At 38.6% G+C, this 14202-nt stretch overlaps 1 protein-coding gene across 1 annotated transcript in view; it reads left to right on the forward strand.

Annotated features, from left to right (window-relative positions):
* The window catches only part of Cerk (Ceramide kinase), a 41856-nt gene that overhangs the window by 23417 nt on the left and 4237 nt on the right, over window positions 1–14202 (forward strand). Inside the window, exons 3-6 of the mRNA XM_078190336.1 lie at window positions 7126–7319; window positions 9164–9539; window positions 10700–10852; window positions 10929–11125. Coding sequence (XP_078046462.1) covers window positions 7126–7319; window positions 9164–9539; window positions 10700–10852; window positions 10929–11125 — 920 coding nt within the window. The remainder of the gene's footprint in view (window positions 1–7125; window positions 7320–9163; window positions 9540–10699; window positions 10853–10928; window positions 11126–14202) is intronic.

Consider the following 14202-nt stretch of genomic DNA (forward strand, 5'->3'; position numbering starts at 1 on the left):
TATATAAATTAAGCGAAAATATTTCTCCACTGTTAACCCTTTGCACTCGAATGGCGACTCTAAGGCAGCGCTAAAATTATTTGATTTCATTCCAAAATAATGTTTGCAACGATATGGTTTAGATTGAAAAGATTGTCAAGTGGTAAAACTGTTGGTAGGAGTCACAAGAATAAATTTGTATTTATTTTGTTAAATAGAATGGAAATACCACGAACCAGAATAATCATCTCAAATTTACAGCTAAAGTGGCTCCGAGTGCAAAGAGTTAAAAGTCGTAAGAAATTGAAAATAATGCAACGACATCCTTAAGAATTTAAATTCTTCAAAATAAATTTAAATTCATCCCGCGTCTTTTTATTCTTTTATTTGACTTGTTAATTTTTTCTGTTAATACGTAAAACCCGCGGACTACTATAAAGAAACCGTTCTTCTAATTTATTTACGGAACATGAGTTGCAGGAATAGATAATTGCATGAAAAGCTACAAGTCTGCTCAGCAGTTTCTGCGAATCTATACTACTTCGGCAGATATTTCAATAGAAAGTCTAACATCGTGGCTCGTCGTCAATTATTTTAAACAGATCTTTCTAATTTGTACGCAATGTTAAAATACAAGATAAACAATAACGTGTATTTGGAATAATTAAAAAGACTTATTTTTCTTTCGCTGCGAAGAAGCTTTTGCTTAGTTTTGACCACCAAGTGAATGTAATGCTTTGGGCGATAGCGGTAATCTGGTAATAGTCGAGTAGGTTATTTACTCCAATTTCGCAGCGAAGAACCATTTCTTTATCACGAATTTTTATTCAAGAACAACGGTGACGTCGCAACGAACTTGTTATTGCGAGTGTCACCGATGTAGATGCACGAGCCTCGTTTATCGACCAGCAGCATTTCATGCGAATGAGTAGAAAGGATTAATCATAGCGTACGGTACAACTAGGTCGACGGCAACGGATCAAGGCTGCGCGACCAAGATACGGTTTTTAATGCCCCGTAAAAAAAGGGAATGGAGAAACAAGAGAGTTTCAACTTGAACGTTTCTTTCGCTCGACGACGGTGTCGCAGCGTTACATTCTTACTAATCATTGTTACTTGAACCATTGTGCGCTATGAATATATATCTTGCACATATTCATAGAAGCTTTGAAGAAATGCTGTTTCTAAATATACTTTCTGTCATATGCTATGCGAATTGAAATAAACTTTTTGATATTACCGTCGTGCAATTGCACTTTATGCAGTCGGAAATTAAATTGAATTAAAACACGCATGTCGGTGGAATTGTAATTAACATGGCACGACCACGTATGTTCATTAATATAACTCTATTAAAGCGGACTTCATGATGCATTTACCAGAGTGCAATTGCGCTTGTTGCAGTTCGAAATGAAATATGAATGAAGTAAATTCTGGTCACGCGTTTGCAATAGAATTTTTATAAAAAACGCGATTAGAAAACATTCTTTAAAACAAGTCTGTGTAGAATTAAATATATTGCATAATATGTTAGGTTGGTGCATATGAAATGTCGGATGTTTAAGTAAATATATAAAACTGTATATCTTTTTCCAAAAGCTGTTGATTTAATCGAAATATGCACAGTTTGATTTACTACACTTTTTTCAACGAAATTTCAAGACATAGATGCCTGTCTCAATCAAATTCTGATCTTTAGAATTATTGTAAACTCGGATATGGAATTTTGCGGACTGTCTCCATTTATATACTATTTAATTGATCTGAAAAATTATAATTCCTCGAAGGCAGACATCTATGAATTAAAATCGCGTTGGGAAAAGTGTATCGAAATATATGGGGCACATTTTGATTAAATCAATGGCTTTTGAAAAAAGATACGCAGTTTTATATACTCGCTTAAAAATCCGATATTTCATATGCACCAGCCTAATATAATATATAATTTATATAGTGCATATGCATTTTATAAAAATTTGATTACGTGTTGAAATACTCACTCGACGCTTAATGATAAAACCAAACAAGATAAAATCATTGCATAGAAGTTGCGATAGCGCAAGATAACGATGACGGTGACGCGTTCGCGGTGTATCGTAAAAAAAATGCCATCAAAAATAATGAGAAGCGGGTTTCCGAGTTCGGGGGCCGTTAAATTCGCTCGATTAAGAATCTTATCGCCTCGAGAGCGGTGCCGTTGTACGTGTGACGCTGTCGCCTCCGGCGATGCGCTACGAATTGTCGGAGGCGCGTGTGCGAAATGCATCGCAACGGTGCATCGGGTCGCATGTTGCATCGCGTGGCGGCACGCCGCGGCTCGGCGCACGACGTAACCAGTAGTACGGACGATAAACATCAAAAATCAATTTTCCATTAAGATAATTGTATTTTAATGCTATTAGCAGCCTGCGACTTTTATGTCGCGATAAAAATAGGTTGGTTAAAATCTGGAATAATAGAGAGAATAAAAGAACTCTGTTTGTGTTCAAATTAGCTGTGCATTATTATCAATACACCAATACTATTATATAAAGAATTATATTTATATTTTGCAATTTATATTATATATACTATGTATACAAATTTTTGCATACATAGCTGCGGATTAGCTGTTAATAATTTAATCATATTGTAGGGATTATTTTAAAGGCAAGTCCCACGAGACTCCGTGATAATAACAATACGACAACTAAAGGCACTTTCCTTTGACAATAACAAGAACAACAGTTTATTATCAATGGTCCACGACTTACTACACAACTACAACGACAACGGCAACGCAACGACCTCGACAACAACTTAACAACTTCTCCATGCAACGGTTCTCCTTCTCTTCACTCTTTCGTCGCCCGTTCCTGCGCTCTTTTGTCGCCTTTGCCCAAATGATCCTATTACTCTCTCTCTCTCTCTCTCCCTCTCGCTATCTCATTCTTACTCATTCTCTCTCTTTCTTCCTTTATTTCGCTCTCGCTCACTCACACTCTATCTTTCGGCCACACAGGACTTCGAGGAACCAATCGATCGACTCGGGCCACTCGAAGTCGTTCAAACACTCTGTCGCCACGTGTCCCATTCATTACCAATTTTCCGACGCACAAACAGTCCACCTTTCATACTTTATATGAAAGTTTTTATATATTTATACTAAGTAAATTAAACATAAATGTTCCGTATAAAATAATGAAATAGGTCGTCGAAGGATACGATAATTACGGAATTGTTTTACCTTCGAACGTCAAGCGCGTCACGCTGCGCGGCGTTTCGATTATCGCGTAAGGCAGTGCGCTGACGTGCGAATGCCGAGTAACGAGTACGAGAAGAAGTGGTCTAAGTGCGAGTAGGAGACCGCGACGGCTTCAGAGATCTCTCTTGGAAAATTTTTCACTTCGAGGCTGCGAGGCACCCGGGGGCTCCGCGCGGCGCCGCGCCGCGATGCGATGTTTTTTCCACGATTTTGCGCCCGAGGCGAGTGGCCTTTTACGTCATCCTCATTCAACGGATAGGGGAGAGGAGAAAAGGAGGAGCACGTAACCACTCGGCCGTGTGCACACGTGCAGTTTTTGTTGCCCAAATAAGGAGCTATTTTCGGTCTAGCACCTCCAGCGCCGCGGTCTTCCCGGCTTTTGTCAGGGACGACGGATGGCTCCCACGAAAATGAAGATTCCGCTAATTAAGTCGGCTTGTTACGTCGGCCCGGCGACGTTAAACGCCCGATGTACCTGCTCGCGCCGATGCGCACAGTCCGCCCTAAAAGTCTGCCCAATAACCACCTTTCATTTATAGGAACCATAGGTTATAGGAATTCAATTTTCGTACAATTTCTCGTTTCGTCCAACGCGGACTGCGCTCGAATTTCAGTTTCTTTAAGATTCGCCAACTCGCGGTATTCGCACGGTTTCGCAGGGGACTGTACCTGTGCGCTACGCGAATATTCATCTGGATCTAGATCTGACCCTGCCCCAACAGATATCTGATTTACTCGTAACCCAGATTAAATTGTAACACATGCTACGCCTAACGCCGACCTGACTTAATAAGCTCTCGACCTCACCCGTTTGTTAAACGCAATTTGCTTCGCCGCTTAAGTGCATAGACTCGGCAACTCGATAAACTCCGACACCGGACTTTATTACCACCGCAACGGAATCTTCCGAATCCCCGTTAAAACAGCTCTAATTAACCCTCGGCCGTCACGCTGTGACAGAGTGTCCCACATTTTATACCAAGCGACGCTGTCGTGAGAAGAGTCGAGTTAACAATTAATTAAATTCACATACTTGGCAGCGAGATATCAAATTCTAATAATGGGGACGATGTTCCGGAATGCTAAAACTATAGTCTCAAATTTTGCGGTGTTAACAATATTGAACGATTTTTAATGACAATTGTTCCAAAGTTGATCTGCGTCCAAATGATCCAGCGAATGGTTTCGCATAGGAAGTGTGGCAGAACGGTTAGATCAAATCTCTCACTTTTCTACTAATTAAATCAGATCTTGTTAGATATCCAGGCCTGACGAATAGCGTCACGTGGTGCGCGACGTACGTCCAATAACGATCAATAAAAAAACGCCTGAATTAATAATACGTTTCTCATTAATTCATAATATATCGCTGTGATCGCGATAAAATCTCATCGAATATTCAACGGGAGGCCAGTTTTCCGTGATCTTGTACACGTGATCCCAGAATCATAGCTGCAGCGGGCAGAAAAACCTAATTGAGAGTCGCAGGCAAGCGCGTTACGTGTTCGTATAAATTAGTATTGGAAAGCCTGCAGAAGAGCAAATCTTCTTTAATGCATGAGCCGGCGATCTATGTGCACGGATGATTTTTCAACCTATTTGCAGAGAGTTTAGCGAGTGTTCGGATGTTAAAACGTCGGAATCCGAGGAATTTTAACGACCATTTCGCTGGAACATCACCAGGAATAACTTGCTCGGTTGTCCCGGTGAACAACAACCGGCCCCCCGAACAATGCCTGTAATTTTTGTCGTTCGCCGCGGTGGAATCGTCCGGGACGTTGGTAACGATTTCGTGCAAAACCGGTTCCGTCGATCAATTCCTCGCGATTCAAGAGACCGCCGCCCGCCAAGGTCACGGTCGATACTTCAAACGAGCTGCCTCCGGCACAATGACGAGCCCGGACCGGCGACTTCGTTTGTCTTGGCGCGCGGCGCGGCACGCGATCCGCAAAAATCGAGGTTTCATCGAATTATTCTGTCATACATGTCTATCGTTCATTTTGTCATATTATCGTTCATTTTATCATACTATCGTTCATTTGATTATACTATCGTCCATTTTATCATACTATCGTTCATTTTATCATACTATCGTTCATTTTATCATACTATCGTTCATTAAACGATACGTTCCTAAACAATAATTACAGTAAAAAGTATCAACTAGGGTGTGTCACATCAGTGCCATTAACTAATTAATAGAACGTTAGCAGAATCGTCTGTTACATAGTATCTTTTATTATTATTTCTTGAATATTGATTATTAGAACTTAAATATAGGAAGAGTGTTAACAATGGTTCGCATTATTTGCGTTGATAATTTAAAAACTGACGGACTTCGTAAAAGTCATTATTTGGAAATGTAAAATATGTTTTTGTAATACGATGTTTTAGTATTTTCTTAGAAGGCATTACCGGAATGTTGATTTCATTTTTAATATCGTTTTATTGTATTCATGATTTTTATTAATTTACCTGCATATACCGGTAAAAGCCTACCTGAAAAAATGTATAACTATTTCTAACAAGATATCGCGTCTATATGTATATCTAATCTGAGAATATCATATATCTAATCTATTTATATTTAAAGATATTATATGTTAATTATAAATACAAATATTAATTTCATATACTAATTTTTAAAAATCATTTATATTTAAAAATATTATATATACAATTTAAAGTACTCATTTATATTTAAAAATACCACATATCCAATTTTTAGAACTCATTTATATATAAAAGTATCATATATCTAATCTTTTTATATATCTTTTTTTTTATCTATCGTGTTCCTATTGCATATACGTGGGATGGTTTACCGGGAAGCGGAAATAAGTGACGCGCTTTAACGGAAAATGGCATTTAATAACGAATAAATATAACAATGGTGAATACAAATGTAAGAAAAGTCATGTGACGTGCTCGACCTTTTTTTCGACCTTTTGTCTCGATCGTTTGGGCCTCGCCCTTCCGATGTTCATCTTTTCCATATCGCAGGTCACTTTCAATAAACATACACGGACCTGCACACATCCACTCACTCCCCGCATACGTTTCTGTCGCGCTCAGTGGCCTGTCGCCGCTCTCATTTCCACATACATATAGACCATTGTAATAAAAAAACACAGAATGTTTAAATTCTGGCTCTCGAATTGTATTCTACAATCACTCCTGTGGAACGTATGTTTATGAAGACGTTCCCTTGCACTGGAAGTATAGATAACTTCGTGGAAAACTGATAGGCTGGATGGTTCCTCGAAGTTAGGCTCCCTAACGCAACGGGGTGGCATGGGAAACGTGCTAGCGGTTTCGAGGACGTGACACTCTCTCCCAGTTCTTTGAGACGAGCGCACGCGAAGTCTTGAAGAATCCATAATAAACCAAACCATATATAGATATTATTAATAATTAGAAATAAAGGCTGTTACATTTCCAAGCTAAACAACCATCGAATCTTTTACGACGCTCCTCCAATTATTTGTTTCGCGGGGCACGATCGGTCAGAGCAGCTGGACGAAGCGTGATGGAAGTTAATCGACGGACCGCGACTCCCTGAACTCTCGACGCTATCGTGCAGCCCTAATCAATCTAACCGGCCATCGGTTCGATTACTTTCGCTCCGAGGGAAACGTTCTCGAACGGAAACACAATCGGGAGCCGGTTCTTTGTCGCGGCCGTAACGCAATCTTCAACGAAACTGGCCTCTCGGGAGAGACCCGAGAGTGGCTGTAGTATTGATCTCCCGGTTCACGCTCCCGCTGCGTGACGGTTCCGAAGAAACCCTGAATTCCATTCCGTATGAAAAATCAATATGGCTGCTGCTGCTGCCGCTGCCGCTGCCGCTGCCGGGCGACCGGACAAGAGAAATGAGGGTTTCTCCGCCTTTGTTTTTCCAGGCCTCACGCAACGACCTAGAAAGATACTGCTGTTCGTTAATCCCTTCGGCGGCAAGAAGAAGGGGTTGAAGATCTGGGAGAAGGACGTGCAGCCACTGATGACCATAGCCGGGATAGAGACGAAGATGCTGGTCACCGAGAGACACGGCCATGCCAGGGACACCCTGCTCACGGCTGACCTAAGCGACTTTCACGTAAGAGTCTCTCGGCGTTCGATAGAAAATAGTTACAGAATAAAATTACAATAAACAATCTTATCTTGCTGTTGCAATGGAAATGTTTTTAAAGGTTGAATTGACTTAGACCATTTTCAAAATTAACTGAACGTCCTATAAATGACTTACCAACAGTTTCGCGTTTAACAATTTTTCTGACATTCAGCTTTGTTGCTATAAAAACTATTTCAGAAGATGACAGAATAATTTTAGTGGTGTCTCAGCATCACCAATCGAGTGCAAAGGGTTAACGCTAAATGAATTCCAAATATAAAGTTGAAATTACAACCACCATCTTAATGGTTCATTTTTGACGATATCGTAAAAATGACGTTGAATAAATTTAGTTAAAAATAATGTGCTTTCATAATTATAGACACACATAGTAGAACCTCGATTATCCGGTCCTTCAGTATCATAATCATCTGTTATTTAACCCTGTACTAGGCGCATCGGTTGAAGTTACGTAAAGCGACGCGTGGGCTGCTCGACAATCCCTCAAATTGAATGGGATCCGAGTCACGAATAATTGTTAGCGAACGGTTTTAATTAAAAGGCGATGCTGCTACTGACGGCTAGGTGACGCCAATTAACATTTCGTTAAATTATATAGAAACGTGAATTATGAAACAAATGGCTGGGGTGTCAAACGCTCCGCGTGACCCTTGCCAGAGTTAAATACATTTTCTCCGCAATTAATCATTTCTTGGATCAATCATAGCCGTATTATACGTAAAACGATTTATTATAGAGATCAATAAAGACGACATCTGGCATTTTAATCGGGCGCAAAGGCGGGGCCAGTTACTGTGGCGTAGCCAACCGGCTCCTATACTCTAACTGCTCTATTATCTCAGTATTCTCAGCTCGGATAATCGAGATTTTATTGCGTCGGTTCATTAGTTTCGTGTTCTTTCGCAGTTTATTTAACATTGCTCGAGAGGCACCTTGAATAATATCATATACTGGATAAATTGTTATTTAAGGAGAATCTAGAAAGATTACTTGTCCGTCGGCACGTTATCTTGATTGTTTATGAAGAATTTCACTTTGATTCCACCAATTTTGATAACGTCAAAATTGATTAATTTGCCCCGTGTCTCCGATTCATTGTTTCTTACTCTTATTTATTATAAATCCACCTTTTACCTTTCATCTATAAGATTACAAGTAAAATCAAACGAACATTCGAGTTCAATATTAATTTGAAATTTAACTAGCTGAAATAAAATTGAATTAACCGAATTGAAATTGAATTTATTGAATTAGAATTGAGTTAGTAAATTGAAATTGAATTTATTGAATTTGAATTGAATTTATTGAATTTGAATTGAATTTATGAAATTGAAATTGAATTTATTGATTTACAATTGAATTTATTGAATTAGAATTGAATTTATGGAATTGAAATTGAATTTATTGAATTACGATTGAATTTATTAAATTGAAATTGTATTGAAATCAAATTAAACAAATTAAAGTTACATTCATGGGATATTAAAATTGGATCAATCGAATTGAAACTGAGTCAATTTAATGAAAATTGAATTAACTGAACAAAAATTGAAATCTAATTATAATTTAATCACATTACTCGCAATTACCATTCTAATATACGTTTAAAATGAAACAATAATTGAATCACCTACCAGCGAAAAGAATTCTTCGAACAATTTAAAGATATATAACATGCGAAAGCAGCGCGATGGAATTAATATGAAAAAAATGATCATAAGCATCACGGAGATCGGTGTGAGATCGCGCCGTAGAAAATGAATAAACGGCGGTGGTGTTTTCTGACGGGGAACCGATCGATGTTGCAGGCGGTGGTGTGCATCGGCGGCGACGGCACCTTGGCGGAAGTGATCAACGGTCTGGTCTTGAGGACGACCAGGGACATGCAAATAGACGCGAACGATCCAGATGTTACGCTGCCGACGCCCTCGATGCCGATCGGCGTGATACCGAGCGGCAGCACGGACACGATCGCTTACAGCCTCCACGGCACGACCGACGTGCAGACCGCCGCGATACATATCATTTTTGGCGACAGCACCGGCCTCGATATCTCCTCCGTGCACAACGACCAGAACCTCCTCAGGCTGTACGCCAGCGTGCTCAGTTATGGGTATCTCGGGGACGTGATCAGGGACAGCGAGAAATTTAGGTGGATGGGTCCGCAGAGATACGACTACTCCGGTAAGTGCAGCAGCGAAATTGTCTGCTCGGGACGATTGCAACGTTCACTCCGCTGCGGGCCGACTCTGCTCCGGCATTTATTATTTCGAATCCCGAAACCGTCCGCTACCGGTACCTTCACCGTGTGTGCTCTCGCGTGTCAGCCTGCAGGTACTATTTTTATTGCATTGGTACCCGATAGCATTCCGGTTCTCTCAGTGACCCACTTTATCGGGGGAAACGTTTTCGTTGGGCTCTCGGTATTGCGCGAATTTAGTCAAGACGTTTCAAGGTTACGCATGGGATTCTATGGGATCCTCTGTGGTGATCTGAAAGATTACCAGTCTTTTTGCATTTAGGTTCAAATATTTCTAAGCTCTTGACAGTCAAGATTTGCTCAACGTCAGTTTTACGGAGCACTGGAAGCAATTGTTTTATATTAATTTATTTATGCATTTGTGATAAAAGTAGATTGACAGAATTTGTTGAGAATAGCTCGTTGAATGTATTAAAGAGGAATCGAATTTTTTATCTTGTTTCTGTTTGTTACAATTTCTAGGGAAAGTTTCTATCTTGTATAAAAATCCGCCGACTATTCATCGAGGTAACAATAAGGTATTTGTTCTGAATTCTAGATAGTGTGTTTGTAATATTTTCCGCAAGCGATGTGTTATTATTGAACCGCGAATTTTTATGGAAAAAAATATTTTGCTGTATTAACCGTTAGCACTCGAGTGGCGACTCTGGGGTGCCATTAAAATTACTGTAATACATTCAAAAATTATCTTAATGAACATCACCAAAGCTTAGATTTAAAAGTTCTTAAAAGTATAACTATTATATGAGTCACTCGATTTGCAGTCGAAATGGCTTCGGGTGTTAACCCTTTGCACTCGAAGCCATTATAACAGAAATTTTAAAATAACTTTTCCGACATATAACATTTCAATTTTATATGACAAAATGTATTTTATGCAGATGAAATTGAATATAGTAACTCGTGCAACAACGGTTATACTTTTAATAATTTTTGAAATCCAATTTTGCAGAATATAAAAATGATTTTGGAACGTGCTGTAACAATTTTAGTGGTGCCTCAGAGTCGCCGCTCGAGTGCAAAGGGTTAATTGTAAGGTGTAGAGCTAAATTGTAAAATGGTGCGCGCTACAATCTGATTGCAGGGTTCAAAAAGATTCTGGCGAACAAAGGGTACGAGGGCGAAATTCACCTGCTGTCGGACCCGTGTCACCCAGCGACGAGTACAAGATGCACCAAGAATTGCAGCAGATGTTTGCAGCATATGCACAACAGTGTCCCCGATAAAGAGATATCCAGTAAGCGATCCGATCTATACGTTTTTATCGCGTATTCGTGTCGAACGAACTGATCGATCGATATCTTCCACTTTAGGATGGATGACGGTCCGAGGTAAATTCTTCATGGTGAACGGCGCCAATCTTGCCTGCGCCTGCTCTAGGAGTCCTATGGGGTTCAGTCCTCATTGTCACGTCGGCGATGGCTGCGTCGACGTGATCCTAGTTCGTCATACTTCCCTGTTTAATAATATCAGGATGTTGCTCAGGCTGTCCAGCAAACAGAAGACTCTGGTAAGCGAAGCTTTATGGGAGGGGAACCCCATGAACGTCAGCTATCAGTGATTTTTAACACTTTAATTTGTTTTCTGATCGGTAATCTGTGTATTAGTTGTCATAAAATCCAATAATTTATTATCTATCATCGTGATAAACGTGTTAGATTGACTGGTGAAAGTTCAGATATTAATATGTAATTTTTTAAATATTAGACACCTTTCGCGATTAATAAAATAAATAATATTTCATGTTAATGTCGTGGAAATATTAAAATGTTAGCATATAGTAGTCGGAATGACTGGTCAGCAAAATGTTAAGATAAAATTTTCAAAATATCCTTTACGGCAAATTTTAATTTGTAGGAATTAATTTTGTAAATATATTTATTCATGGCTTGATCATTTTGTTGAAAATATTTTTTTCTTATAGGAAAAATATATTTACAAGATTAACTTTTATGTATTTAACTTTGACGTACAAAATGCTATAGAAATACATATTCTGGTAACTTTGTCGTAAAAATTACTGGTAGCCGATGTTCACAGGATCGACCTCCCCCATAAGAAGCCTTCTATAGGAAATTTCATCGGAGAGAAAACTTGAGAACCGTGTTTACGTCTCGCTGAAGTAATAATCCATCGACAGGCCTAACAGTTTACACCTAGCGCACCATCTACCCAAGTTAAATATAACATGATTCTAACCCAGTCCTAATTGAAACCTTCGCATAGTTCTAACCCGGACCTATCTCAAGTTCCCTCACCGATTCTACGATTAGCGTACGGGGGCCCTGACCTAATACCAATCTCGTTTGACGTTGATACGGCTTTCATCGAGGATTAGGAAAACTCGTCTATCGCAGAACTTAAAGGATTGCAGCAAGGGCAATTGAATCAGCAGATTGTAAAATATTACGAAATTCAAAGTTAGTCGGAAGAAAATTAGTTGATGAAGAATTGCAGTAGAAAACTGTGAAATATTACTTTCTCGAGTTGCAAAATTTTGTCGACTTGGAAAATTGTTATTTTACCTGAAGATTCGTGTGTTCAGCTGGAGAAATAGATTGAAGTCTTTAGGATGCATTAACGCACTATGTGCAGGAAGGTGTTAATACTTTTCAAAAAAAATTAATTTTCTTTAATTGAGAACACATTTAATGTTTATAAATTTGACAATAAAATTGACTGCGACTGTAACTGTAACTGTGATCATTGCTGTAACTATAACTGTGATTTTAAATATGTCTCTGCAGCTATAGCTATTACTATAGCTTTAAGACTGTCATAAAACTGCACTAAAACTACCCTAGCTCAATATCACGTCTCTAAATATCTAAAATATAAAATAATAATTATAAATAAAAGGAGGATATATATTTGGAAAAACAACATTCCTGGCCGCAGTATTGGATTAAATTTCACTCAGTGATCATTCCAGAAATTCACCCTTAGTCGAAACACTTCTGCAAGGGGCTCCCTTAACACGTTGACTGCCGACAATCGACCACTAAAATACTCACACAGTTAAAACAATTTAATTAATTAAAGCAAAGCTAGAAAGTTAATATTTATCATAAGGGGTGATATTAGAACTCTTTCGCATTCGAAACATTCTAGTCAAATTCAATTCATTCAAATATATTACAATTAAAATGAATTTTCAAGATTGGTCAAAAATTAGTGTCACCCATATTTGGGTGACATTAGTTAAAACTAATAGTAAGAGGATATTCGAAAACCTCGGCTACTCCACTTCGAAGTCGATTCGAGTCTAGTACTATAGAAAGTGTCGGTAACTTAACGACTCGTCCTAAGCACTACCTAACCCGACTTCGACGTCGAGTACCCGTCCACCCCAGTATCGGTTCATGATACCTGCTATTCGATGGATAGCATACCGTTCGCTGTCACAAACCCTCATACCGACCCGTCACCTCCTTTCAACGTTAACGAACAAAATATTGGGTTGGGCAATAAGTTCGTAGCGTTTTTATATTTTCTTTTCTTTTGCAACGATTTGTTGCTGTTTGACAAAGTGTATAATATTAACTCGATGGAGCCGTTGCTGTTCTACAAAACTGTGCTAACTGTCTTTTTAAATCATTTAACCCTTTGCACTCGAAGCCATTTCAACTGGAAATCTGAAGTAATTTCTCTGACTTATAGTATTTCCATTTTATATAACAAAGTGCATTTTATGCATATGTAATTGATTCTTGTCATTCTTATCAACATAATATAACCTTAACAATTTCCAAAATGCAAACTTTGTTAGTATAAAGGTTATAATTTTATGGTGCCTCACAGTCACCACTCGAGTGCAAAGGGTTAATTTATTATTACTTTTGAAGCTGTAGCGACACACCACACGAATTCATAAAAATCATTTGTTGGCATCGCTAGACGAATAGTATAGAAACACGGAGGATTATAATGTCATAGCGAGTCTTGTACTTAATCCTTTGCGTATTAAATTTATACATAAGTCATGCTGGTCGTGATTAATTTTCTTTCAGTGGACAGTAATAAGATAACAATAATAAAAGAAGGAGAAACAAAATTTATTAACCTCGTTTTAATGTTTAGACATATGTAACACAATAATATGTTTTAATTTTACGTAAAAATAGAAAAAGATGAAAATAGATAAATAAATTGCTTTGGCGGCTGAGAGTAGACATACGACCGCAAAGGGTTAAGTATATGTCCGCTACTGTATATAACGAGGATATTTAGGATCTCGCAGAGGTATTCTTTCAAATATAATTTAAAAAGAAATTATATTCTTCAAAAAGGTATTGCAGGGATTTTCGACAACGAAGGATCAAGCACAGTTACTTTAACAAAATATTTAATAACAGAAAAGGGAAAAACAAGATAATGAAATAAAATACAATCTTTACACACAAGTTTCTCACAAATATCTCACGGTTCGTCTTTGCTCTCTCAACGCTCTCACGCAACTGGGAAAACTTTTCTACCCTCACGACACTCTTGCTTTCTTAAAACTCACTCATACAAGACTACATTAAATCATCGATTCGTACGCGCGTGCACTCTCATTTCGAGGAACAGTGACGCGGTCCAAACACT

This window comes from Augochlora pura, chromosome 9, assembly GCF_028453695.1.
Source record: "Augochlora pura isolate Apur16 chromosome 9, APUR_v2.2.1, whole genome shotgun sequence".
Classification (NCBI taxonomy): domain Eukaryota; kingdom Metazoa; phylum Arthropoda; class Insecta; order Hymenoptera; family Halictidae; genus Augochlora; species Augochlora pura.